At 34.4% G+C, this 25,132-nt stretch overlaps 1 protein-coding gene across 4 annotated transcripts; it reads left to right on the top strand.

The window, feature by feature from the left end:
* The first annotated feature begins 1,648 nt into the window (after positions 1-1,648).
* Positions 1,649-22,108, top strand: LOC121411046 (tubulin monoglycylase TTLL3-like). 4 transcript variants are annotated; one of them, XM_041603522.1, is made up of 19 exons: positions 1,649-2,373; positions 3,129-3,221; positions 3,802-4,000; positions 4,483-4,584; positions 5,017-5,204; positions 5,631-5,796; positions 6,100-6,170; positions 6,528-6,656; positions 7,058-7,172; positions 7,596-7,757; positions 8,005-8,188; positions 9,277-9,425; positions 9,940-10,180; positions 10,714-10,936; positions 11,518-11,730; positions 12,162-12,423; positions 14,504-14,523; positions 18,038-18,112; positions 20,174-22,108. In XM_041603522.1, the coding sequence occupies exons 1-19, from the start codon at positions 1,918-1,920 to the stop codon at positions 20,624-20,626; spliced, it is 3,501 nt and encodes a 1,166-aa protein (XP_041459456.1). In that variant the 5' UTR covers positions 1,649-1,917; the 3' UTR covers positions 20,627-22,108. The 4 variants fall into 4 exon arrangements, with proteins under 4 accessions (XP_041459456.1, XP_041459454.1, XP_041459457.1 ...); XM_041603523.1 differs by lacking the exon at positions 20,174-22,108 and adding an exon at positions 20,085-20,137 and having other exon boundaries at positions 1,651-2,373; XM_041603520.1 differs by lacking the exon at positions 14,504-14,523 and having other exon boundaries at positions 20,085-22,108.
* Positions 22,109-25,132: the final 3,024 nt, after the last annotated feature.

The following is a 25,132-nucleotide window of genomic DNA, read 5'->3' as shown; positions in this document are numbered from 1 at the left end:
AAAGGAAAGCTTTTTACGGAAACTCTTTCCAGCTTTACTTATTGTTAAGGACACAATGGGGGGGGGGGGAGGTTATGTCTAGCCTTTTGCCAAGGCCTTTCCCTAATTGCGACCGTTATCGCATAAATAGGTTATATTACACTTCAACCACAATTGCCATTCTTTATTTTCAATCCTAGGCTTTTAAAGTTTTTCTTGTACATTTCTTTGATTTTCGATTTCGCTTTTGGCTCATTCTATTCTACCTTCATTACCCGATTTCGTTTGCCATTTTGTCATCTTTTATTTTTTTTTCCATTTTTTACTAATCATGTGAATGTAGCATTTTGATACGTACGATTTGCCCTTTGTCACATGTTTTTCCTTTCTTCCTTTACCCGCTTTCTTTCCGTTTCCCCTTTTATGTTTTTGTTAGTTTCTTTTCACTTTTCCCTTCCTCTTTTTTCTTTGTCTTTCCCATTCTCTTTCATCTTTTTTACCTTTTCTCTTTTCTTTTTTTTCTTTATTTTCAGGTAACATCCGTAAGCAGGGGCCGCGGAACGGTTTTCAAAGTGGGGGGGGGGGGCGGTGACCACGCAAAAATCTTAATCATATGGTAATTTTTACGTTTTTGTACAAGGTTTTGGAAAAAAAGTGTGGGGGCAGCCTTTTACGCCATCTTTGCAGAATTCCGACGTTCGCTAACAGAAAAAAAGGGGAGGAAAAATAAGATACTGGTAGAGGAAGAACGAATAATGAATTAAGGGAGGGGAATAACTGGAAAAAAAAACTTTCATGGTCATCAATACTTAAAACAAATGAATTCGCTCACGCTTCGCGCTTTCATTGAATTTAGTGAGATGATAATTTTTCAAGAGGATATCATATCCCATTTTCAAGTCACTCATGCAGGCTTGCACAAAATTACTCTTTTTCTAATTCTTCTCCTTCTTCTTCTTCCTCTTCTTTTTCTTATTCTTCTTTTCCTCTACTACTCCTCCTTCTTCTTCTTTTTCGACTTCTTCTAGTTTTTCTCCTTCCTCTCCTCATCCTCCTTCTTTTTTCCTTCTTCTTCCTCTCCTCCTATTTCTTCTTCTTTTTTTTTTTTTCTTCTTCTTCTTCTTCTCTTCCTCCTTCTTCTTTTTTCCCCTTCTTCTTCTTCCTCTTCTCCTCCTTAATTCTTCTTCTTCTTTTTTCACCCTCCTCCTCCTCCTTCCTCTCCTCCTCCTTCTTTTTCTTCTGCTGCTCCTTCCTTTATTTGTACCTTTTTGAATTCTTGTAGGGTTTAATTATTTTAGCTAGCCAGTGGTTGTGGCAATTTTTGTTTTTTCATCGAAGGAAAATGATTGTGAGACACTGTACAAGACCAACCATGACAGATTTCAATAAAAAATCCAGATGTTAAATTATGTTAATCGCACCCTTCCCCGCAAACACGAGACCCCCCCCCCCCCCCCCCGGCCCCTCGTCTCCAGAATCCTCGAAAGTGATCACAAAGTAGTTTACGGGTAATCAATCAGAGGGGTAAAACATACCTTTATGATACGGCAGACATGATTGGCTAAAAATATTGCGCTTGGATGGGTTGAACCATTCAGCGTGCGCGTACTGAGCAATCACCTATATCGACAATCAATACAACCAGCTAGGCGTCCATGGTGACCAAATAAGGCACGGCCATCGGGTACGTGTGCAGAGCGTGTATTGTAAATAAAGGGTGTGTGTGGCGTCGCCTAGCGATGTGTGTGCGGAGCAGACAGCGAACAGGTGCATCAATTACTTTTAACACGTAAATATCACGAAGAAAATGATCGAACTGAAATAATGATGTAAATTTAAGGACGTAGGACCAAGAAACAGAAAACACAAGTATGCAACGGAACAGTATTGGTTTGTAAATAAGCTGTAACTACAGGTGTACCCTGGAAATGGAATATAATGTTACAAATTGAATCGGTGAGTTCGAGAATTGATCATTCACAATCTTCCACTTCGAGTCATGATCCCGGCTCCAGGTCCGGCGTCGATGGTAATGGGAGCAGTGTTGTTGTTGGAGGTACACGGATTCCCCATCAGCGATTCAGCTTTGACAAATATGAACAGGAACTAACGTTTACTCCAAAGCTCAATGCGACAAGTTTAAAGTTGGCGCATGAGCGACGGGGACAATTAAAAAGTGGAAGTTTTCAGAGAGCTCAGGCTTCAACACGAGTTACAAGAATTCCTGACAATAACATTCACCATGCTAGCAGCATGTCTCCAATCCCCAAACTTCCAGGATCCGAATTTACCTTCAAACCTCAGATGAGCACTGCCAGTGCCAAGATAGCTGAAGGACTTGGAACAACATTTATGGCTCGCCAAGAGCTGCACTTGCAAAAGCAACGTCAAAAAGTAAGTTTCATTAATTGCATAAATTTGCCAGACCTGTGACAACAACGACCTGCGTTAAATTATGTAGGATCGGTGTCCAATTTAACGTTAAAGTCCAGACATGACAGACAAGCATGACAAGTTACAGGTGTCAGTTGTATAAAAAAATCACATTTTTTAGGTGCAATCTGTTTTTTTGTTTTCATGTACATTTGTAAAATAATAGAAGTAATTGTGAAATACATGGAGTATCATTGTCTTGTAATCCTATCAGTATGACTTTCAAATAATTTATGAATATTGATGGCAAAGTTCTGGGAGAAGTATTGGTCTTACATGTATCTGCACACAGACTATGCGGAGTGACAGCATTCATGCATGGTTACAGTAGGCTGAGAGGTTTGGGATTCGACCTGATATTGTAATGTCAAGCAGAGCAATAGTGAATTTTGAGATGAGATATGAGTTAGGATTTCTAGTTATATTTGCAAATATACATACATTGTTATCGAATGTATCAACTGTACTTCTGTCCATTCATAAGATTTCTCTTATTGTGTTTTAGGTTTGTAAGATACAGACTCTGCATTTATTGAGAAACAAAAATAAAGGTTTCCTGTGTAGGATTTTTAAAATATTTATACTTAGTCATGACTTTCTACATATAAATGTAAACAAACTATCAGTATTACATGCACTACTTCAAAATGTGAATTTTTGATTGATGTACATGTACTCATAATTTATTTTCATTTTCATTCTTTTTCTTTCCATAGTTGGAACAAAGCACAAAGCTGCCATTACGGGGACGTCTCTCTCCTGTACCAAATATCGCCAAAGCAAGAAGATTAAGCCTCAAAGAAAAGGAGGTGAGAAGCAGCAAATAAAAATTGTGATGTTTAACAGTTTCTCAGATGCTATCATCTATAGAAGATGTACATGTAAACTGAAATCATAAGATTGCAATTTGTATTTTTAAAATTAGTGTTCTAAAGATTCTTCTTACATATATTCTGCTTTCTTTAATCTTGATTATTCTTTCAGGTACATGTAGTGCATCTGCCAAGTGCAAACTAAAAAAAATTGTATAAGTGTAGCTGTTGTTGCCTTTTGCCAGTTGCAGACAAAAGTCTTTGGCTGATTTTGCTGTCTCAACATTTGCTGGGAAAGTGTTACACACAGAAGGATCATTGATGTTGTCTGGTCCTTAATCCTTATTTCTCATTAATCTTGTAATCCATTGTTATCATCTACAGTACAATTTAGCAAAATATTTTTCAAAATTTTACTCTTTATATCCTGGATAGATCATTTAGATTATTTGACAAAAAGCTATATAAAAACCTTTGCATATTTGGCAAATGTTACACGTAATTCACTTCATATAATGAAGAATCACCTGTTGGTATACATAATTCATATTCATCAATCTTTTTTTTTTAATCCAAGAATGACGAAACCTCGCAAGAAGCATGGAGAACACCTACCTCAACTCCCAATCTAATAGATGGTAAAGAGAGCTCACATGGGGAAGCTGCATCTAAAAGATTGGTTGGTGGATCTACACCATCTTTATTGGCTCCAGTCAAACCAGGGCGGGGTGGAACATTGATGCAGACATCAGTTAGTTTCAACAAGCTGCAAGACAGTAAGTCATACTGATAACTGATACATGTACATTATTTATTTGCAATGTTAGTATTGTAAAAAATGTATTGATTACTGCTGGAAAGAACACATATAAAAATTTTGTAAAATTATCAGAGAAACTTTGCTTTTATAGTATGATAATTAAAAAAGTATTGTTGTACATATACAGATACTGGTTTCCAACTTTTTTAAAATTGCTTGATTACAAAAATCTGCTAGTGTGATGTATCATTACTTACTTTTTTGAATTAGGTCTAGTTTTATATTACCTAAAGCCCTTTAGCCATGACAGATTATTAATTGCTAGAGAGTGCATATTTTCATCGGTCTGGAATTAGACAGTCAAGAAAGATACTAAATAATGTCAGAGGCACCAAGTACAAGGAGAAATACCCTTGATAGATCATTGTCTAGATAAAAGTTCTTTATTAATATGATTACATCATGTCAATGTCTCTTTTCTCTATCTGTCTTTTACAGGTGCATATTGTCCAAATACAAGTATGTCCCTGAAGAGGCTGAAAGGAAGCACAAAATCTAAACATCTCAACCACAAACGTGGAACTACCTATCCTACCGAAGGTATGTAAAACTATAGGTCAAAAATCTCTTCTCTGGAAAAAGTAATATTTGAGGTCCATAAAACAAGATCTGCAATTGAATAATAGCAATCATTGTCATTCTAGCACATGCATATTGTTCAAGTAAAAATATTTGTTATTAATCCATCAGTATCCTTTGAAATGTGATCGATTGCAATCTCTTGCATTGCAAGTCTCGAGTTACCACATTGTAGGAATACAACTGCATGTAGTTTTATGTATTGTGTTAATTTGAATATTTTTTCATGGGTTGTATTGTGGATAGATTTCTTATATTCAAATTTTTAATTTAAGAAACTGGCGAATGAAATGAAGGTTGAAATGGTCTTTTTAATCTAGTGAAAGATAGTATGAAGAGACATTTTTTGTCTAATAATTTAGGGATTATTGTTGTCTTCCATCCTATTTTCAGGTCGCTCAAGTGAGCTAGAAGAAGAGAATGAACCAACCAGTCCTGTTGGCCCAAGTAATCACACCCGTAGTAAGACCAATGCCTCTCCAGAACTCTCTCCCAGGAGCAAGGCTAGGTACTCTGTATCAAAAGGCCCCAACACAGATCGACTAAGAAATGCTAAGATTATGGCTGAAAAAGCAATGAAGGTAAATATAACAAGAGAATGAGTTTTGAAATTGATGTGAAATACACTCACCTACCTTGTATGAAAACATATCCTTCTGTGCATTGTAATGTTTTCATTGATGGCATCTGTTGTGACAGCCAAATCAAATTGGATGTTGAGATTCTGTACAACTGGACCTAGGGGCATAAAGTGTTCCATTATATACATTATTTTGTACTGTAAATGAATATAGACCATGCTCAGTGAACCATTCTTGAAAATAGAGATGAAGTAGGCATTGTGTAGATATATATTTTTTTATTTTATTATTTTTTTGGGGGGTATGGTGATATTACCCTTTGTTTTGATTATGCACAAGTTTTTGACATTCCGTCACAAAAGCTTAGGATCATATTTCATTTCTTTTCATTCATTAATGTCCTTTGCATATTTCTACTTCTTGTAGACAAGAAAGATTTTCACCATCCAAGGTCCCTACCCAGTGGTGAGGGCGAGCCTGATGCGCAGGTCATGGGTGGAGAAAGAGTATCGGCTCATGAACCCTCACAAGTATAAGAAGAAGAATGCAGGCGATGATGACTCTGATTCTGACGATGATGACGACATTGACGGTAAGTTAACTCTGTATTCTGCAGGGTGATTTTTAGGTTCATTCTAATTCAGCATTCTGTATTTTTTTAAGGGTCATCTAATAAGGCACACCCCAGGTAAGGGGGGGGGGGGGTTTAGGATTAGTCACCCTTATATAACAAAATTTTACATCCTTGATCATCCTCTGTAGCTTTTCCTTTGTAAGTGAATTTTCGCTGTATTTTGGGGGCATTCTTGAAAATCTATGTAAGAAACATGCATGTTTTATCTTCCATGCAATGTAATTTTACTCATTAACCAAATGTTTTGTTTTATTCCTTTAGATGACAATGCTTGTGATGATGACACCGATGCTGCTGTTGTTCATGATCCTGATGGAGTTTGTGGTATCATGGTAAGTTCTAACTGAATATTTATTTATAATCTATGTATCTATATGTATGGCGCTTTCAAGTTTGCCATACAGGTAATGTAATTATTATGTAAAAATTGCTCCGATATACAAGCAGACTGCCATCTTATTCAAAAGTTTTGTGAAATAATTCCTGACATTCAAATACGTGACAAATCTCAAACGCTGTGTCAATTCAGGTTCAGAGAGCTTCACTACGTAGTTTCCAAATTCACACCCCTTTTTGGATGTTTTGACAAAATATGGATTAGCCTCTGCTGTCTGGATTCAAACTCCTTAAACTTATCTGATATGTCTCTAGCTTGTAAATTATCTTTTGAATGAATGTTGTCCTTGCAGTCTCGGATGGTCCGGAATGCCACCCCATCATTCCTGTGGACAGTACGTAAGGGAGCCATCGATTATAAACTGTTGAGAAAGGATACCATTGTCAACCACTTCTGCAAGAATGGAACATTTACTACGAAGGTAAACATCAAACAGAGCATTCTCTCTTTAATGAAATATGACAAGCACATTTGATTGAGTTGGAAGTCTATTGTACTCTGATGAAAATGTTACAAGATCTTTTGAAAACTAGGCATTGAATTTTGATAGTCTGTTTTGTTTTAAAGATACTGGTGAAAACTTGAATGATATATAAGTGAGACAAATAAATAAAACTTGATCTTTTTTATTATTATAGAAATCTTTAATGTATTTCAGTGAAAAGGGAAAATAAGAATGTTTAATTCTTAATGGAGGTATTTTTGCAACTTTTGAAGATTTATGACAATAGATGCTGCACTATGAATAGAAAATGATTTCAATCATCATACTAATGTCAAATTACTAATTTATATTGACTTTGCCTTCACCATTAATTTCAGGTTGGTCTATGCCTTAGTCTAAAGAGTCTTCCATGGTTTGAGGAGAGGGAAGCTGATACATTCTTTCCTAGATGCTATAGAATATGTGCAGATGAAGAGAAAGATGCATTTGTTGGTAAGAATGTGTTTCAATTTCAAATAATCATCAGGGTTTACCATTTGAAAAAAAAGAAAAGCACTGTAGTGGCCTTCTACAAAAAAATGTTTGTTGATATAAACGATAAAAAACGTGTACCTTGTATTCGATAGCCAACTCATATGAAGATTGAGTTAATGTAATGTAGTTTAAACTATTGATAAGATGGATATCGGGATACACTGAAATCATACTCCAGGTACATTCAATCTTTCTATTTTTATATTATTTTACTTTCTGAAAAGAGTTTAGGGAAATACTACTCACAGTGATTCTTCTTGAAATTTTCCCACAGAGTAATACTTGAATCATATCTAATTTTCCTTGTGAATAAAGTCTTTCTCTGAATGACTCATTGAAATTAAATGACATTGATATAATTCATTTGATTGCAATCAACAGGTGACTACAGGATATCGGCTGCTATCGGTGTGATGAAATGGATTGTCATGAAACAAGATGGAGACTTGGATATCATTATGACTGAAGACAAAGAAGAAGATAAAGAGAACAAAGAAACTGACAAAACTGATGAGAACAAAAATATTACTAGTCCAAGGAATGGTAAGAAGTAATTCCTAAATAATTTATGATAATGATACCGGGTTCATTCAAGTGTATATCACTTAGCAAGATTATTAGACAATGTTATCTTGCTACTCACGTAGTTCACATACGATAAGATAAATGATACGGATATGGAGTGTATGTTTCCTTACACATGCCTTACAGTATTTTAGAGATTTCTCATTTAGAAATATCAATCTGATTATTCTGATGATATTGTACTGTCTTATTTCCATTGTTGCAGGTAAAGCTCTGAAAGCCAAGAAGACACCAGTCCTGCTAGGAACTCCATTTGTGAACATCGCCATCAAAATTGTAGAAGATTTTCTGACGTCTCATGAACACGATGATATTGATGAGGAGAGCTCTCCTCTATTATCAGATGAGCAGTGGGACAAATTTATCACAGAGTACTATCAACTAACAAGGTATATCATTGATCTAATCTTACAGACTCTACTTTTTTATGGAAGCATATTTCACAGACAAAGCATGAATGCAGGCGGTCGGGGGGGGGGGGAATTAAAGTAATTCAGACTGTTAACTGTCATCTACGTGTACTGCTTGAATAAGGAATTATCATATCTTGTGTACAGTATATCCATCTGTATCACCTGTAATGACATTTTTAGATTGGTTCTGTAAGAAATCATAATAAAGATAAGTCAATTTATATAGCGCATCTAATTTATGCTTATACCCTACTGCGCTTGATACTAAGTATTATTACCTCGTATTTAGCTGTAGCCATGGCAGGTATGATAACCAACCAGGTATGATTTTTCAGTCATCTCACCTGGGCTAAGTGCAGTCAAAGTGAATGAATTCTTTGCTCAAGAAAATATATGCCTGAATTGGGATTTGAATCCACAATCTATTCAGAGCTACCAAGTCTCACGCATTGTGCGTGAGACGCACGCATTCAGGGTCCGTCTCACGATCTCACGCATAGCACCCATTTTTCTCACGCATCGGGACCCGACAGAAAAAAAGAGAAAAAGTAGCATTATTCGCCAGATTATACGACTGGCCGACCGCCTTTGCGTCTAGCCCGGCACGCGAGACGAATCGAGAGTGCAGTCAGCGCACAGCTAGTACGTGATACGATGAATCACGTGCGTGCATCGAATAGTTTTGAAGCCTATTTCTCATGCGCGCGCGCAACGCGCGCACGCCTTTTCGCAACGTACGAGTGTAAGTACTGGCCGCGCGCGCACATAGACGTCGAGTCATGAAAATCTCACGCATAACATTTTTTTGAACTTGGCATCTCTGTCTATTTGAAAGATGAGAGTCATAATCAATTTACATTTACTAAAACACTTCCACATTATATAGAAGCTCATCTTATTCTGCAATTTGATAAGGCTCTTTTACAACATAGATTACTTTTTGTTCATGAAGCTGTATTCTTCCTCAAAAATGTACCACTGCTTCTTCCCTTGATGGATTTGATCGTCAGTAAAATTCTTATTTTCTGCATTTTAATCCTAATTTTATTTTTTTTCAACAACAGTGAAGGAGGGAGTATTGATGATACTACCATGCATTATGCATACTGTGATAGCCTCCTCAACAGGCTACGATCAATACTACCTCAGCTTGACATGCAGGGATTCAGGAACATATGGATTGTAAAGCCTGGTGCCAAGTCTAGGGGCAGAGGTGAGTATTTTCTTTTTACTGTTCACTCTATATACTTGATAATCCTGAAAAACAAAATCAGGGATAGATTAAACTAAGAACAAAGTAAAAAACAGTAAGTATTATATCCTACATAGATTGACTCCTGTATAGTGATTGGTTCAAATTGCATCATGTGACCAAATATATTTCAACTATGATGTTGCGTGACGTCAGACCTTGATATATTTTTTGCTATACCAGTATTCTGACGTCATCATTTCAGAAAACTGGATATTTAGCTAAACTCTTGGCCGCATACTTTCTCAAAGCCTAATGTATTTGTTTATTGTGCCAAGCCTCTAAAATTTATTGAAACTGTTATATTTGAAGTAGATTTACGTCTTAAATTTAATAGTGTTTAAGGTTTTGTTGGATTATGTGCCTGTTGTTTGAATTTATGTTTAAGATTTGAAATTTGTAAAGGAACTTAATGATAGATCCTATTCAATTCAAGAACATGGCAATGACTGACATCACCTTTCAATCTCACTAGGTATCATGTGTATGAACAAACTGGATGAAATCCTGAAGCTTGTCGGCAACCCCATGGTGAAGAAAGAAGGCAAATGGGTCGTCCAAAAGTACATAGAGCGACCTCTATTGATCTACCAAACCAAGTTTGATATCCGTCAGTGGTTCTTGGTGACGGACTGGAACCCTTTGACCATCTGGTGGTACGATGCATGCTATCTCAGGTTCTGCACCCAGCCTTTCTCTCTTGATGACTTGGGCCAGTAAGTCTAAAGCAGATTACTTGATATAACATAGGTATTTTCACCAGTCACAATTATTGTAGCACAGTTGTCAAATCGCTGTATGGTTGTATCATACTTGTTTTGAAGTTGCAAAAACCAGTTTGACGTGTCCAGAATTATAAAGACATCCATTTAATTTGGCTGGTCATTGGGGCTAATATTACTAATATAAGAAAACATTTTGGGGGGACGTGAGTAGTCATGAATGTTCGCGTTTGGCTTAGTATTTGTAAAGTTCATATAATAAACCCTTTGTGACTCCATATAAGATATGAGAGAACTATCATGATTATCACTAATTTATGAAAGAAAGAAGATTACTAATATGTGAGTATTGAAATTAGTTGTTCATTAACATCTTATCTCTAATATTCATGTGGTTCCACAATTGAAGCCACCTTCAAGAATGTTTTTTCTTCTTGTATTTTACATGTGCTAAAATGCCATGATCATGTAGGTTTATAACATAGTCTTACATAACATGTAAATTGTTCTTTATCTTCCCCCTGTAGATCTATCCATCTCTCCAACCAATCCATTCAGAAACACTATGACAATGCCTCAGAACGTGATCCCAACCTACCTGAAGATAACATGTGGGACAGTGATACCTTCCGCAAGTATCTTGATGATCGTGGGTATGAGGGTCTGTGGGAGAGTGTGATTGTACCAGGCATGAAGAAGGCTATTATTGATAGTATGCTCTGTGCACAGGATGCCATGGAGGCCAGAAAGGTGAGTTGTGGAAATAGGCAGACATTTTTAGTGTTGCTCAGTGATTTTTTTTTAATTGAATATGATTATCAGTATTCTGCATATAGTGTGAGACTATGTGAGTTAGAATGTTGAAAATGTATGATTTGAAATAAAAAAATATCTTTTATGAATCTGAAGTCAGATTCAATTTATTGTAAGCATAGAGGAAGCTGTTTCTGGAGCTAGTGTTAACATGTTCACATCAACTGTTGTTGAAAACCACTGGAAAAAAATAAATTGAAGTTTTTACCCTGTCAGCTACAAAACATGATTATGGGTTTAAGCTTTTATGTGTAATGTAAGTGAAAATATCAGTTGTATACCAAATATCACAACTATTTGTTACATATGTGAGAGGATGTATTTCCTAAAAATGGAATCTGTTATTTCTTGAACAAAAAAATGTCAAAGTACATTACCTGTTGATGTAAGCTAAATTAAAAAAGAGTGTTCTTCATGACATGTTTTTAGTTGCAAATATATGTATATACTTTTGTCATGGTTTTGCACAACTTCCCATATATAAGCTTTTCATTTCTATTTTTGAATAATGCCATCAGAATTCCTTTGAGCTGTATGGAGCTGACTTCATGTTGACAGATGATTTTCTGCCTTGGATGCTAGAGATCAATGCTAGCCCTGCCATGGGCGCCTCCACACCGGTCACAGAGGAAATGTGTGCCTCTGTCATTGAGGATACAATGAAGGTTGTCCTAGACCGTAAGCATGATAAGAACTGTGACACTGGCAAGTTTGAGATCCTGTACAAAGGGGTGAGTATCACATGGTCAGGGGAAAAATAGTTGGGTCTGTTTTCGTATTTTTGTTTATTTCAAATTACTTGACGTGTTGTATCCATTACTGATTTTCAGGATCATTTTGGGCATATGAAGTGCTAATTTGCCTTTATTTTTTGTGTATAATTTTTTTGCCAAATTTGTGGTTAGGTTTTCTATGTTACCAGGTTTTTTTAAAAGTTGAATGTATTGTCAGGATAAAAGTTTTTGTATTTACTTCATGCAATCTGTCAAAATTATCAAACTCAGGAGTTGATTTTATTGAAATAATATTTTATTGAAATAATATTTTATTGAAATAATATTTTATTGAAATGATATTTTATTGATATAGAAGGAAGACAAACATGATTTTCATCGTACACCAGTTCTTGTTGGTAATTTTCTTGTTTTCATTCTTTGTACAGCCCAGTGTAAGTGTTCCTCCGTATATCGGGGCGTCAATCTGTGTGGACGGCATTGGCGTGCGGCGACCGGTTACACTGAACCGGCAGAAGAGCATCAACAACGTGATCAGTCCTCGTCAGGAGGTTGACAGAAGATCTGACAACCAACGAAGCAAGACACCGGGAAGGACTGACAAAGTGAGTGCGTTCCAGAAGTTGGGGCTGAAGACTGGTGTAACACCGAAGGCTACGACCATGGAGGACATGAAGAAGAAATTAGCAGGTATTGACAAAGTGCATGTTATTGATAGTAGTAGTGTTAACGGTTGCGTTAGTAGTAGCACTAACTCTTTCCATGGGAAGAAGATGAAGCGATTGAAAGGCAGGAAGGCAAAATCCCACAAGGTCACCAAGACTATCCATTTACCTAGCTTGCAGTACAAGCCGTCTGGCGAAGGAAGGGAAGAGTTGAAACCGACTCAGGTGATGATCAGATCTGCAGGTGGGGGAGGGGATGCTAAAGTGGATGCTGCACCTGAGGTGTCTACTGATTGTGAGAATAACTGTGATTCATTAAGTCATTTCAAAGTAGTGAAGAGTACCGCCCAGATTCACGGAAGCTTCCCGATAAGGGAGCTACCATCCCGAGTGCGAGCTCCCACGGTCGGGGACTACGAGATCAATCTCCCCAAACCAAAGTGTTCGGATGAGGGTGCTCTTGTCAAGCAGGTCAGATCAGGAGCTCTCAAGGTCAAATTAAAGTTGCAGCATAATGGGAGAAGGTCTGAGCTGTCATCAGGTCTAGGTGGTACCATGACAGAATCAATGGAGTCCTGGTGTAGCCTGTCTCTTTGAACAATCAATAGTCAACCCTTGATCCTTGCCAAATAACTATGTAATCCCCATTAGGACACTGTTATACAACAAAATGCAACATATGTGTATTGTGCATTAAGAAAGTAGTCAAATTGTAAAGAATAGAAATGTTTGAAGGGAACTCTTCCATTTTGAAACATCACAAAAGAAAGCCCCCACATGGTGTTGGTGGTAGTACTAAGTACTAATAATGCTGCATGTTTATTTTCATGAAATGTTTTAAACTTTTGTTGAATACTACTCTGTGTGAACATAGTAATGTATAATTAATATTGGAGGTTTGTTTGTTCACCGAAATATCAATTTGCCTCATACTTAACAATTGATAAATTAATGTTGTTAGTAAAAAAAAAAAAGAAGAAAGAATAATAGGATGTTAACCACCCCAACAGAGATAATGAATAAAAGACAAATGATATGATAAAATTAATTGTTCAACAATATTGAAACTTATGTAAATCCATTGATCAATGAATGTGTAAATGAGCACAAACAAATAACTGAACACATACATGTGGATAATAATTTTTTTTCTGAAGCTAAAGTACATGTATTAGAACAAAGTAGCATCAAGGTATAATATGCCTTTCATAGATTTAATTTTAGCTAGATAGAAAAATCTATTTTACAAATATGAACATTTTTGTAAGAAACTTAATTAGCAACAAATTTTTGTAAAGGAATTAAGTGTGTGAAGAAGACAGTGTGTGCAGAAAGAATAACATTGGAATTTATTTTGTAAGGTGCACAACAAATCTAAGTAAAGACAGTTTTTATGTTTTTCCAAGTGAGGGATGTAATTTGATTAAGTCCACTTATATGTTCATTGTTTTTAAAGCACATTTGTATTACTACAAAACCTGCGCAAGACATCAAAGAAAGCAATATATTGTAAATCGAGGAAATGATTCAAAGTGCAATATTTTCATTGTCTATTTTTGTAACTATAGAATTAGTACAATTTTGTAAACATGTCTTCAAGAATTTGTTGTCATTTTGTGTAGAATCTAATATGTTTATCCCTGCCATGTAATATTTATGTAACATTGAGGTGTAGAGGTAGATTATAAGTTGTTTATAACTTCCGTCATTGGTTCGTGATACAGAAATACTTTTACATACGTTTGGTTGATTTAAATGTACTCGTAAATAAATGTATGTACAGCTTGTTAGATACACCGTAAAAATCATCAAATTTGAAATTGTTATGTATACCATCTTGCAAATCTTTTGCAGCAGTAAATATACAAATGAAATTTCATAGATTTATTTCATACAAGTACAATATTACATCTGCCTCTTAATGAGTACATCACATTTGCCTCTACATCTATTAATACCCTATCTATTCCTTGTCTTAAGTAAATGTGAAAATCAGAGTTTATTTCCCTTCCATAACAAACTAATCATTTTTCCTTCTTTATTTTTGACTTGCTCCGGCCATGATTTGGCTGGGTGATATTTACATGATCACGTGACTAACGTAGGATCTATGAGTACTGTGCAGGTAACCCATGATTTTAATTCTTAAGTTTCTTTTGGGTTTTATCGGTTGTGTGCATATTGGTTTCACTCTGTTCTGTTGCTCTTTTGGGATTCACATTTGTTCAGTATGTATGTATTACACAAACAGTGTTTCAGCTGTTCACAGCCAGGAAAGCTCATGCTTATTCACCATGTCAAGCAGAACATTATTTTACCACTCGGTTTCATGCACAAAATGGATTGGAATTTGATATTTTCCTCACAATGTTTTTCTTTTAATTCAAGAGTAAAACATTGCTGAAGAATTAGTAAGGAAATCAATTATCTGAGTAGTATTTCATACTGTCACGGCATGTTGCTTTGAAAAATATGATGTTTTCAGTTTGGACTTCAGATCCGGAACTATTTTTTTGTCGTCACATCACTTACACTCTTATTGTCATTGGGCGTACAGCATCATTTGCACTGTACTATAAATTCACATATTTGAATATCACAGATTATACTCCCACTCATACAGCACACACAAGAGAGGATTGGCCCACCGCTTTTAAATTTTCATTATTATCGTCCATGAAACACTTCACTTGCACTCATTGGTTACCTGCACATTTTGATCATTGTTCTATCTAATATACTATGTGATTCTCATTTAAGGGGAATGTCAAACAGTCAGTCATTTTCATCATTTGTGCATCCCACAACAATATGTCCACCATATTGGTTTTTTCTTTATGTTCTGCTAAAAAAAAAACCCAGTTCATAAGCTTTGAAATGATCATCTACAAACCCATAATAGTTGACTGAATGTATGGCCTACAAGAATTCTAAAGAACTAGGAGAAAATTGAAGTTTGAGGTTAACTGTAGTATGATATTTGGATACTGTGCAGGATCTGTTGAAAACTCTTAGTATTAATTAAATTATTCTTGACAAAATCCTTTAATCTTGATTTCCATGGGATTCCCAATCTCCATATTTTGTGAGAAGATAGAGGAAGAGATATTCTCTCAGTTCCTGGTTGGAAAAAATTAAAGTCCAAAGTACTACATGTATGTTGGTTTTTTGCTTTTTGTCTTATTTTGTATTTAAGATTATTGGTCACATTTTCCTTCCACGATTTTTTTGTGTTATATATGCTTATGATACATAAAAGTGATATTTATACAGCACCTGTTACATGCTATTTTTTAGCCATCACACAATACAAGTGCATAAATTTATGTACACACTGGTAGACCCACAATCAATTTGTATACGTACATACATGTAAATGCTCTACTTAGAGCAGGTTCTACAAATGTATATTACAGTAAGTACTGTAAACTGCACTATATTGTAGCTCTATGCATGTCAGTTATGATGAAATGTATTTCACTATATTTCATACTTATTTTGCCTCATCAATTCCTATCTACAAAAAAAAATCATTGAAATTAAGTGTAAATAATGCATTTGGTCAATTTCTTACAGTGTATTAGATTTTCAGTGCACCTATAATTTCATTTTTGATTTATGGGTAATTTAGACATGTGTGGAAATTAATTCTATTAGAGTAGTGGGTTATTCTATCACAGAAAGGCAGGCTAATCAATTTTGTTATAAATGGTGTGGAATTTATGGGTTATTTGCTAGTCAACATAGAAATGGATTCGTAACACTATGCACCATTTACCATTACATACAGTATATGCCAAAAGGAGGAGCACTCATTTTATCTCATAAAACAGAATATTGTGTAACCCTAACTGTACTGTCATATTCTCTTACATCATCAACAATGAAAATGAAAATATATTTAGAACAGAAAATATTATTTTCTTTCTGAAAGAACCTATCATTTTGATTTCTTATATCTTTATCAAAATGGTAAAGAAACCTGTATCAAGATGAAGGATGTGCATGTCATATTTTTTTTCAAATTCTCAAAATATCCTACGCATGAAATGAATTCACATCAGTCCTGCCAGTTACACTATTTAACCAAGATTATTATACATTCCATATTTTATATGCAGGTTTTTATCTTGTATATCATGTTTAAAGGTGACAATTGAGCTGTGATTAAAGAAGGAAAATATATCTTTGAAATGATTTGTTATTCAAAGAAGCAATTATTTTGTGTGTGTTGCAGAGAAAACATGGAACTACATGTACATGTAGTCATTCCATATCACCATTGCTTTTATCTTCACTTGAATAAAAGGCTTCGGTGACATGCCATGACTAAAAAAAACCCAAAATGAATCATTTATTTTCAACTGACATTAAATGACCATTAGTTAATAAATATACAGATTTTTTTTTTCCATTTTGCTTGCTTGTGACTGTAAATGAAGCACCCGTCCCTCTTTTCACCATCATTTATGTTTCTTGTGATTTCATTGTCTCATTTTATTTTAATGCACTTTTCATTTTTGTTGCATGCATGCCTGTATTTGTTTATTGGTGATGGGAAGTTTGGGCAATTGATTTATTTACATTTTGCTTATAGTTTTATACATACATGTCTTACAACATTATGCAGTATTGGGATTTAATGCATCAGTGCATATTGTTTGTTCTGAAAATGACAGTTTCACAGTAGCCTTACATAAGAACCCACCCAGTAATCAATGTTAGCAAAATTATTTTGTATTCTAAGTCTTACATTTCTAGATTACACTTACTTAATAATATCAATCACTTTCCATTTTTGATGCAATTTAAATGTAGATAAATTAAGTATTTTATTTAGTGAATGACTGCAGAACATTTCTTCAATTCCTATCTCGTTTCTGTGTTCAGTAATGGAAAATTGATTCTGTATTAGTGCCAGATTATGAAGTTAATGTTTATAAAATAGAACAAAATGCAATAACAAAATTCAGACTATGAAATAAATTTTTAATTGAGATTAAATAATCAACCTGAATTCATAAAATTGAATTAATACCATGGAATGATCTCTCCACAAAACACAAAGTAAACAATGTCTATTACACGAATTGCAAACCTAGCACCTTAATGCATGTAACCTTTCACAATCTTCCACTTTTTTGCACTAGATGAAAATTGGGCAGGTGTGGGAGAATTTTTTTTATAAACAGTAAACGTATATCCATCCACCTTTTTAGAAATCGAATCAGATATAACAAATTTGATGGTTTATTAAAATCCCTTTAAAACTGCTATGCATGAAAAAAGAAAAATTAATCCCCCAAAAGCTACGACATAATGTATTGTGATAATTTCATTGTCATTTTCATTTTCACCAGTAAATTCATTATTGGGACCAAGGAAGTCATCTAAATTCTGTTTATTTAATCTGTGCTTATTTGCTGCCATTACTAATTTTGTGCTTTGTGTTTTTGTTGCTCTCTGTCTCCTCTGTTCTTTCATCTCACCCTTACATCCATTCCTCATCCTCATTTATCCATCTTGCTCAAACCATCCTATCGCTATGCTCCTCTCCCTCCTGAAATGATGTTCTCATCTGCCCCGCCCTCTTCTGATGTGGACCATTCCTGCACCGCCCATGGTTGCCGTGGTAACAGTATCGCCTCCAAAGCCGCAAGCTGTCCCAGCAGCTGGACAACATGAAGCAAGAAATAGCTTGTCTGGCCAGAGTAGTACGTACCGTTCAGTCTCTTTCTCATGACCCCACCAGAGACAATCGCCAAGAAATAATAGATTTATTGAAAGCACAGTCGCATCTATTCAAAAGGAAACCCCCTTAAGCAATATTGTTAAACCTCAAGTGTATTGCATGCAGAAAATATTTGATTAAAGAGCCATTCTGATAACGGGGGAATTTGGCTGTGGTTGAAATAAATTCTGTCAATTTCTGAGAAGTTGTGATCTGGTTAGTCGCATCTTATTATAGACTCCTATTCAAGATATTGTACATGACTCATTTATAATAATATCTCAATATTGAATGAGGTAATGTTTGTTCTATATTGAATTATATGACTTGTTTTTATATTGCTTTATGAATGTCATAACATAGATGATTGAACTATATGTTTAAAGTTTATCTCAATACACGTAATTTGAAACATACGATTGAAAATAAAATGGTTTAGGTTTCATCACACATTTTCGTGTCATTATAAGATAGTGGTGTTAATATACTCCCTGCAGTCACAGAATTTATTTTCTATGCACATCAATTCAATCACAAGACTAAATGAATTATGACCCCATGCACAAACGATTCGCTTTCTATCCAGATAGAAGCGTTGAAGATGGAACTGGGAGAAAATTTACGATCCATGTTGGTGAACTCGATTGTCACTGCGCAAGCCAATAGTATACAATGTGCATAGCTCTGGTTTTTCATAGAGTGCCATTCCTTGTTTCCAGAACAGTTGCTGTCTCATCATTTCTTGTGAAATATGACAACAGAAATTACCTGGTCGATAAATGTGATATTTGTCTTCAAATTGTCAAAAACTAGCGAACTATTTGAGGGTACTTGTTCAACAGAAAATGATGAAAAGTATCAAATTTGCATCTTATTACTATGTTTACGAATGTAGATCTATTTGTTGTTCCAAAACATTATTCACAAAATCAAAGTAGATCTAGAGCCTGCAGTGGAAAATTGCTCTAATTATGCAGTAAAGTTTCAAGTATTTTCTTGCCCTATTCCTTGTCAAGAATGAATTGACAGTCATTTTAAATATATCTTGCCGTGATTCACAACAAATAGATTCCCATTTTCACCCACTAAATACACAAAATGGAGATTCAAGTTTTTATACTGTTCATTTCATGCAACTCTGGGAGTTTGGGTTTCTTTTCTTTCCTTTCATCAAATACTTCATGAAGTATCAAGACACAGTCTGATCCGATCTGCTATACTTTCTTTGCAACACTGCCAATCTTCTCTTTTTTTCTCCAAAAGGAAATATGTATATATCAACATAGTTGACCTTCAAAGTAGAGCCATGTTATGGCCATTGTTATCAACCATCTTCCAATTTAATTGTTTGGTGACTTCTTCTGTGATGAAATTCTAAAATGACTTTTCCATGTGATTCCAACAATTTAACAAGCGTGAACCTGGCTTGTCATGCAGGCAAATTTTAGTACAGAAGATATTGGATCTTGCACACATACATATACACTACATGTTCCACCATCGGCATTTCACTTTTGTCATTTTACTGGTTAGTCATTGATTTTGTTGCTATTTTTCTACCTCAAGACAAAACAGTCATATAAGTTCAATGAAATTAAGCAGCACTCATTCACTTTGTAGTAAAAGCATATTGTACACTGTATATTGAAAATTTGAATGCATGCACACATATATTATACACGTATTGGAATATATGCACTGACCAGTAGTTCTCATTTTTGTTCCCATACTAATTACTTGTTTCTTCATGTGTCTTAAATGTGCCTTTCTTTTAAACAATTTCTTTTCCACTATTGAAAAAAATCTTAATGTGTCTCTATTATGTGGTATTTTCAAATTACTGTACCTTTCTTTATCCTTATGCACTTCACCATGTAAACAATTTCATATTTGTCTTTCATTCTTCCACTATCTGTATTTGTGGCACATGTTCACCGCATCACTAATCACTGCAGGAAGTTCATTAGATGGTGTTTGGAGCAATGAATGCACTCAATGTGGTAACGGGCGTGGCTACATTCTTGACACCTCCCACCAATCACAGGTATGCGACTGCCAGCGGGGTAGTCTGGTAGTCCCCGACCCGGACCTCGACGAACCCGTGCCCTCCTCGCGTCCGTCCACGGCCATGCTTCGGCTCACCACCGCAACCTCACCCAGCCCCCCGAGGTCCAAGACACCACGCCCTCCTTCTCATCCCAACTTGGGCGTGTCATCCTATTGTGAAACCAAGGTCTCTGAACCAACTATCAGTCAGGATGACCCAATCCCCAAAGCAATCAATTTCATCAGTAACTCAATGGGGCAGTTATTAACACTGAATGACTCTGCTGATCTGTCAGGTGCACCAAGACCAGGTAGACTAGGTTTCTCTCAGGGCAGGACTAGACCTAATGTTACCAGGCAGAGGAGAGAGAACCTGGCCTTCATGAAGGCTAACGGAGACCTGAGATCTCCAGGACCAATGCCAGCTGTACTTACAAATGCTAGGAGGTAGCACCTGATTGTTTGGTTGCCTCAAAACTTTCTGTAAACTTTGTGCTGAAATATTTGTCAGAAATATACCAATGTTGCCTCATTTGAAATCCAAAGAAATGCTTCCAAATTGATCATGGATACATTGATTGAACTTTAATTTGAATATGCAATCAATTATGTAAATAAAGATAAACTTTTCAAGTTATGTTTTATTCAGATATGATTTTTGATGTCTTCTGATCGCACATTATTGTACTGAAAATAATTTATCTAGAATTTATAAGTTGTAAAGAGGTATAGGCAATCTTGTGACATGGGGGGGGGGGGGGGGGTTAGTTATGGTAGGTAGAAGATTTTGTAAAATGTATGTTTCTGTATAGGTTTGAACAATCTTTTTCCCCTTGGAACTAATGTTATACACTGTAATAAGCTGTTGATCAGCTTCATGTTTTCTGAGTATTTTATAGAAATTGCAGTTGAGGTATGCTGGCAATATCAGTCTTTCATCATGAAACTATGCTTGAATGAAACTCGATGTTGTGTGTTCACAATGTTATTGAAACCAATCTTTTATATGACTTCTTTCTGCACACTACGCATATATAGTGATTTTTTTTCCTTATTATCTTTGCACGTTTGTATGTTTATGTTATAGGGTTTATAAGAAAGAAATAAAATTTTTGTCATGTTAGTGTTATAAATAAAATTGATTAACATATTGAGCTTCTCTATAGATCTTATTTAAGATTAAGTAATATTTTCATTACTGTAAAACATTCTACAAATTGTATCATGGAAATATTTTTAAAAGGAAAAACAAAACCCTTTGAATCACTTTAATTTACTATAAAAAAGAAAAAAAAACAGATCGATGAAAATTTGAGAAATATTTAATGAAAAATAAGAAAGTGATAAGCATTTGAATAGGTATTGAGATCACTAATGTTATATGGATCCTCCTATTGGCAATGTGAACAAGATCTGTGATGTCAAACATGTACAATTTTTCTCCATTACTTTTGCATATTTCATTTATATATTCTCTTAAATCACATCTATCTGTTATACATGTAGAGGACCTGTAATTCAGGTTTCACTTCATTATACCATGATGTGTATGTCCGATCAATAGGAAAGAGATGATTTGGGGTCATTTTTTTTTTGGCCTTGATATTCCAATGCTCATTACTTTCTTATCATATGTCAATTTATCATTCAAACTTCATTTTCTTTTATTTTTCTGCTTTCACACTTTAGCCAACTTGTTTCAAGATTTTCATTCAGTTAGTAATAATCTCCGAGTTTATAGTTGAGCTGGATAAGGTTAAGTAAAACAATATGGAAAGAATGACAGCAAAGGAGTGAAATTCCAGTAAAAAAATGTTATCATTAATGTGTAATATTGTCACTGAAATCTCTACATTTCAATTTCTCACTAACAGGTTTATTATAAATGTCCATTTTCAGTTAATGACTAATGCAATTTTACAATCATGATGGTCTTAGATCAAAAACGGAGCAAACTTTTTGACAGGTATCAAGACAAGCGAGAAGCTTTTGAACATAGCACATAAAGAATATCTTAATTTCTTCTTGGGAGTTGCTAAGACAGTTAATGTTTTAAACATTCAAAATTTTAGTAAACATTCTTTTTATTACTTGTGACTGTACTGTGCAATGTATTGTAATTGTGTAACAATTTTACGCTGAAGTTTAAATTGTAATTTATTTTGTAATAAAGTACAAATCAATGTGTATCAAAATGAAAAGCAAAATCCAATATTTTTCTTTTTTCATCTAGTCACATTGTCAGATACCAAGATTTGCAAGATAATTTTATGAATACATGAAAGCAAGATAAGAAATTCTATCAGGCAAGGATGGGTTGAGGGAAGAGATCACACAAGGTACAAAAAAGCTCAGCAACATCTCATATAAGTTCAGTGTTGGTGTTGGCTAGGTGATTGAAGCACAATCAGATTGAGTTCCCTTGCTTCAAAATAAAAATAGTAACCAAAATTTGGTGTTGGGCCAATCTTTGCATCAACCCAGCACCAAACTTGAAATGTAGCTTTCAAGTTTGGTGCTGGGTTGATGCAAAGATTGGCCCAACACCAAAACGTCAACACCAAACTTGAAAATGGCCATGAGAACAATTTTTAAAGACAATAACTTCTTTCTGAACACTACAAAATTGTTACTGAGCTTTGCTGCAGTGAGGCTTAGATTAATATGAACAAAAGACAAAAAAGATCAAGAGAAACCAAAAGAGAAAAGGATAAGATGCAGAGAGGAGAAATATTCAAAAAATTAATATTTTTTTTTCCTTCAAAAATTAGTCTCATGATGGGTATACCATTGGCTTTAATTTTTACTTTATGGGCAAAACATTCTCTCAAAACGTTTACTCTCAAATTATGAGAGATAATTCTAAATGAAAAATGAGAAATAATACATAAGAAGAAATAGAATGAAAAGCCAATATATATGCATCTTTTGAATTTGACAAAAGCTTTTAAAGGAAACATTATATTCCATGAAGATTTGATTCACATATTTTGATTTAAGTGTGGGTATTGGTAAAAGGCACAAACTAAACATCAGGTAATGAATAATAAGAATTAAAAATAAAACAAACAGCTGGTACAGAGTCACAAACTTCTTTGTCATAATTTTATTGCAAAAATCTACAAAATAATTTCAGTTGTATTACATATCTCCAATATACATACAAGTGACACAGATGGACTGTTAAATAATACTAGCAGACTTCAAACCATTCATCATTTACTTCAAAGTACATCTCTTATGACACATCACAAGGATGCAAATTTAAAAATTTATACCATACCATGTACTATATTACTTATACAACATACAAAATGGAATTGAATATGTGCAGTCATAAAATGCCATAAGTTGCTAAAGTGAATAAATTGAAAAATAATTTCTGGCATGCCTAGTACTGAATTGTATTTCTCATTGTGGCTCATCTGGCTAATATAATGGCAGTGAGTAAAAGGAACCAAGTAAACCAATGATACATATCAAGCTAAAAATTAGGCTCAGCATTCAGACATTTGTGAATGTCCCATGTATAGTATGTAACATGCTTTAAACCTTGGCCACGCTCTGATATGTTTCATCAACAATCCCAACTAAACTTCTCATAGGCCTGAGATGCAAATAAACAATGAACACTCAAGCTTAGAGATAAAAACAACAAAATATAACAATACAACCCTGTAACACAATAAAGGCACCTAGATATGACACTAAGATCTACATACAATTACATTGATACAATTGAATTTACAGTGTTCTTTATAAATAAAGGTAAGATTATAATAAACTACAAGGTAGGAATAACATAAACGTGTAGTGGTCGCCTGTGTATGCTGATTTATAATCAATATAAATTTAATTTCAAATTCTCTTGACAACCATATTATTGCCATCAAAGAATTTATTATATCAAATATGTGATCCTTGTTCTCTGATTTGAATGGAGTTAAAAATTGCACAGATCATATTGCAGTACTGGAAGAAAATACACTTGTACTTAATGTACTTGTAGATTGGTCACTATTATTCAAAGCCATGATTTATATACCAATTTCAACCCATTCAGGGAAGGATTTATTTGCAGTCTTGACTAGTTCACCAGCTATTATTCTTCAAATCAGCAACATAAAGATTGTCTGCTGCATTTACAGAGTTTGTATTCAAATTAATAAAGATTGCTAAAGAGTCCTTCTGCACTTTCAAGTTTACCAATTTGCAGGGGGAGTTTGTTGCCAATTTAATAAAAGTGAATATGATTTTTCCTTTAAATTTGTTCTTTTTTAAATTACACGGAAGATAGGTGATTCAATAATAATTAGTGCAGTATGAGTAAAAATAACTTTTTAATGTATATCATATGAGTTTTTCTTTACCTCTACAACAAACTGTTAAACAAAACAGCACAATGTATTCTTTATCCTGAATGGTTTTCTATATTACAGACCCTGAAAAAGAATAATAGTAAAGAATTCAAGAATTGCAAGAATATTTGATGTCAGAATAAAATGGAAAACTTTTTGTCACACATAATCATGAGAATAGTAATGCTTCCAGACCAAAGAAATTAGAAAAAATCATGATAATTTTCATGGAAATTAAGGATCTTTACTATTATAATGATTTATTATGTACACATTAAGAGCCACTTACATTCTAACAACAAAAATGATACAAAAATGAACAATGATAACATACACTACAAAACAAACAGATAAATGATTTATCATTCACATCTTTCTCTAATTTTCATTTAGTGTTCCAATCAAGTACAAAAATATAAAGATATCATGTGCTGTTCTGTACAATATTTGTATTAAATAATGAGCCTCATTTTTCTTCAAATATATAACAAGTATATCCATTATACATATGATTAATATAGAATATGTATGGAATTCTTTTTATATAGATTAATAACCCCATTATCAAACACTGAAAATATAGGAGAAATGATATGAAG

Source organism: Lytechinus variegatus, chromosome 3 (assembly GCF_018143015.1).
Source record: "Lytechinus variegatus isolate NC3 chromosome 3, Lvar_3.0, whole genome shotgun sequence".
Classification (NCBI taxonomy): Eukaryota; Metazoa; Echinodermata; class Echinoidea; order Temnopleuroida; family Toxopneustidae; genus Lytechinus; species Lytechinus variegatus.
The sequence above is the reverse complement of the archived record's forward strand: the minus strand, read 5'-3'. Positions and strand labels throughout refer to the sequence as shown.